The following is a 4,662-nucleotide window of genomic DNA, read 5'->3' as shown; positions in this document are numbered from 1 at the left end:
GATACCGGGCACTACTGATCCCTGCACATGGGAGATACCGGGCACTACTGATCCCTGCACATCGGTGCTGGAGGAAGTTTCCCAGAGAACTAAGAAGCCCACATGTGAGTAGTAGGGGTCCCATCATGGTATGCCATTACTTACTTGTGTCTGTACGGATTTCATGCAGTGGACAATGCTTGCTCTCCGGGATTTTGCAGCTCCGATCCCGATGCAAAGATTCTTTTAGTCCTTATTCGGCACTTTGATGTGTGGCGGAGGGCTGTACAGGGTGCTGTGTGCCCCGGGGGGGGTAGGAGGGGCAGTGTGTCCTCAGCATGGTGCCCGGGCACTCCCCATACACAGGTTAGGACATCACACACCCCGCACCATGCAAGCTGACTGCCAGAACTAAACATTCGGGAGAGGAAGCAGCAACCTGGTGCAGGAGGGGGAGGGAAGACTTCTCATGTGGGAGGATCCCTTGTGTGCGAGGGGCGGGCTTGTTGTGTGTGGGCGTGTTTATGGCGTGTAAGGGGCGGGGTCAGGCGGGAAGGGCGTGAGGAAGCTGGGCTCAGTGACACTAGGTCTGAGGGGAGATGGAGGAGGTGGCTGGCTGGTTGTATCTCACTCACTCATTCACTCACTTTTCCCTTGGATTGCCTGCAGGTAATGTACTGCTGTGATATAGGCAAGGGAAGCTGCTGTCTTCACACATTTGCATTTATTCAAATACACAGAAGCCTCTTAGGTGGAGGAGCCCATTCAGTTGCAAATATCTAGAAAGCCGTATCTATAAATATATATGTAAAATAATGTGTAAGAGATATAAGAGTAACCAGCACATATCTGAGGGACAGTAAAAAGGGATAAAACACGTCCTATTATCTAATCTTCAGCATGCGCAGAATGAGGTGCCTCAGGCAAGGCCGTATTCACTACAATGGGCTCAACGGTTGCCAAGGGCAACACAATGTTTTGGTCTCCTTAACCACACCTTGTCCTATTGAACCTTACAATGGCAAATGCTTACCCCTACCAAAACTCTATATTGCCCTAGGGGAAACTGCTTACTACCTGAATGAATGGGGATTCACCAGATAGGTGGCCTGTGTAAATTCAAGCCTAAGAGAGCTATATAAATCCTGTTTATTAATAATAATAATAACCTTGGGGGGGGAGGGAATGATGAGAGGTCTGGGCGAAGACTCAGAAGACTCTTCATGGCATAGGGATCCATTGATCCTTGTTTGGTGGTCTGTACAGTACGGCAATATGGGAGGACATATAATACTTATAAACTTTCGGCATTTATATTGTTTTATTACCTGCTGCCCCTGCGGTCACAACCGGCTAACCTGTGTCTATTACCGTGCCAGTTACAGGAAGTCCTGATCCCGGCTTCTAAATAGTTGAAACAACTGTCAGTCAACAACAGTGAGCAACGACTGCATCTGATTGGAGGAAACACAGCATTCACTGAGTAGGGGGGCCACCATGCTGAATACTGAGAGCTAGGGTTCACCCTGTTAATGAAGGTCTCAGGGATCCTAGAAACCGTTATTAAACATTTATTCACTCCAATTTTGAAATAAGCTTGCACAACAATAGGGCAAAAAGGGAGATGCATACAAAATGTTAGTATCTGAGGTTTAGCTATGCTTTAAAATGAAGCTAAACTCAAACGTCTGGAATAATTCCTGATAAATGGTGTAAATGGTTCATGGTATATCTGCCAAAAGCTTCATAGCTGTGGTGTGAGATCTCAGGCACTGCTGCCTTTGGTGAGTACATTGGCTATAGTAGGAGGTTTGGAGTCAGCTTTGATGGTGTCATTACTGTGCTGCTGTCTGTACTCTTTGCTGGAAGCTCTGACATGTGGAAGCAAAGCTCTGCCTCTACAAAGGTAAGATACCGTGACGAACAACGTATGGAAAGTCTGTGATGGGGAAAGATCAGCTGTTCAGTTCCTATTTAAAGCAGAATGAATCCTGAAAATAAAACAAATATATGCAGGCTGGTTTACTATTGGGGGGGGGGGTTGATGTCTCTTCTGCAACAAGACAAACTTACCTGCCTGTTTCCATATTTAAACTAAACCAAACTGTTAGGCTTAGAGAGTTCCGGCACTGAAATCTTTATCTGGTGCTCCTCCAGGTTCAGGATCTTCAGTAATTTTAATTGGCCAGACCGGAATGACATGAATGTCACACATGTGCATGGAAGTTTATTCATTCCTAGTAGCTGGGTACGCCCAGACCGTAAACTGAGCTACACATGCGCAGCCCAGTGCACATTACAGGGAAGACTGCGAACAGGTAGGTAAGTATGTTTTATTGCACGGACGTGCAATGCTGACATTGCCTACACACATTTTTTTTTTTTAATTTAAAAATTAACCCTACAAAAAAAGTAGATGTCATGCTGCCTTCTATAGTGCATTGTAGCTCTAGTTTTACAAAAATAATCTTGTAATACAAAAGCTTCTATGTGTACGAGAGATCATCTTCATTTGCACATGGCAACTCAGAGTTTGATCAGCTTTGCATTGTTCTCTGTTCTTTTGAATGCAGCAATGTTGGACCTACAATGCACAGCATGCCATGTCCTATGGCTGACCAGCCCCCAGTGTTTGTGTCACTTCCACCATGCTGACCGCACCTACAATACTGCACATGTCGGGAAGCACCGGTGTCACAATGTCCCACATTATAATATCATCTGAAAGCAGGACCAGAAATATTAAGGATTGAATGAATGCCATGCAATCCAGCCATAGGAAGGAACAGCTAACCATTTACCCCAGAATAAATGCTAATAAGAAAATAACTCTGCCTTTCCTTGTCACATGCTTTGTTTGGCATTCCAAGCATACAGTTGCATCCAAATGGTTATTGGAATGTGTTTGAATTACAAATGAAGCATATAAAAGGAATGCTAATGGACATTTACCCTAAAGGTGAACAGAAAATGAAGCAGCATGAACCTTTCCCCCTTCTATCTCTGTGCTGGTGTTGCACCATTCCAATAACATATCATATTGGCATATTATTGCATGTTATGTTTGAGCAACTCAATAATTTTATTGGGCTGACAATACACAATGAACAATTATTATAAACCATGTTTTATTTGTTGCAGTTACAATGACCCGACCCTTTTATGGAGAAGGTAAGATGCGCTAGAGGAAATCCTGCTGCATCATGTGGACTAGTAAGAATCAGTGGTCATAAGGGGCTAGTTGTTTAACGATCCGGACTGGCAAATTACTAAACAGCATTGGGAGACATTGCACTAATACTAGATTTTCATAAAACTCTGGTGTCTGTACAAAGCTTAGCGTAAGACTAAACAAGATACTACCGTGTGCCATGGCTTTGAACAACTATAAATAATGTGGCACCAAAGATTGGGGTTTTAAGTTTAATTTATTACACCACAATTGGATGCAGGTAAAATTCTAAATGTATTAATTACACATATGAAAAAATATCAACTATTTAAACATATAAACGAGTTAAAATATCAGTGTGATAGAGGCAGGTAAATACATTTTTGATACAGTTTACATAAATTAAAAAATGTTTCACCTAATACATAATTATCATATATAGGATACTTTCACTTGGTAACATGTTTCACATAGTCTTTTCTGCTTTATCAGACCAGAAATGATGTTAGATAAGTGCAGTACATAGGTTTTGAGCAACATTGAACTTTACCAAAGGAACGCTTTTAAACATATGGAAGACAAGCTTGTTTACATATAGATTTATGGTAATGAAGTGAACAAAAGGAATTGTTTAGGGTTAGTTAACACCTCTTCAACAACAATTCTAAAGAACGGTAGGGGTTCAACATCTAACTGCTGCATCTCCCCATTGGCTCCTGATCCATAAAGGCAGTTTCAGGTCCCTATTTATATTCATAGATGATCTCCAGCAAATTGCACACCTAAACCACACCATTTCAGCCATGCTTCCGGCCTACCCCTTTCTAACCACCATGCTTTTCTATTGGCTAATGTGTCCACCCATCATTTTTATAGGCACATAGCAAACCCATGCAGAACAAAATTTTAACAAGGTTGTTATTGTTTCCAATTTTGGGACATCCCAGGGAGCAGTAAAGGTCATCTAGGTCTGTAAGTATGACACTAAGGCTACGTACACACGTCCTATGGTTCTCATGTGTACAGCGCTCGTCCTCCATCATCTGGACCACTGCCCTGGCAGATCCACGGACGACGAACGACCTTAATGGAAGCGAAGTGGGAGAGCGTGCAGCAGGGTGCCGCTTCGTCGTTCTCCCCCTTCCCTCCTAATAGAGCAGAATGGTGCTTCACGTACAGCACTCATTTATACATCTTGCAGTGCTTAGTTGCTGGAAAGGATCGTGAATGACCCTTTCCAACGACAATTATTGAACGTTTGTATGAAGCTTAAGACGTATTCCTTGTATGGATCAGAAGCCATTTTAAAAAGAAAGAACCCTGAAGGCTAGCTAAAAACATTCATTTTGGGATAATCAAAAATGAAGATAGAAACCTGTGATGTGGACAATAGGTGAGGCCTTTAATGTGTTACAAATCATTATCAGACAATAAACACCTCTATAGTATTTTGGAAATAAAGATTGTGCTTTACTAATGCTTGTTTACAAATAGAATGTAGGTATTCAATT

General features: G+C 42.3%; 1 protein-coding gene across 5 annotated transcripts in view; it reads right to left on the bottom strand.

The window, feature by feature from the left end:
• C2H15orf39 (chromosome 2 C15orf39 homolog) overlaps positions 1-413 on the bottom strand; it is a 22,701-nt gene extending 22,288 nt beyond the window's left edge. For all 5 annotated transcript variants that reach the window (XM_072402246.1, XM_072402248.1, XM_072402247.1 and 2 more), the window contains exon 1: positions 145-413. In XM_072402246.1, coding sequence (XP_072258347.1) covers positions 145-165 — 21 coding nt within the window. In that variant the 5' untranslated portion in view covers positions 166-413. The remainder of the gene's footprint in view (positions 1-144) is intronic.
• Between the last annotated feature and the right edge of the window lie 4,249 nt (positions 414-4,662).

The sequence above is a fragment of the Pyxicephalus adspersus genome, chromosome 2, assembly GCF_032062135.1.
Source record: "Pyxicephalus adspersus chromosome 2, UCB_Pads_2.0, whole genome shotgun sequence".
Taxonomy (NCBI): Eukaryota; Metazoa; Chordata; class Amphibia; order Anura; family Pyxicephalidae; genus Pyxicephalus; species Pyxicephalus adspersus.
The sequence above is the reverse complement of the archived record's forward strand: the minus strand, read 5'-3'. Positions and strand labels throughout refer to the sequence as shown.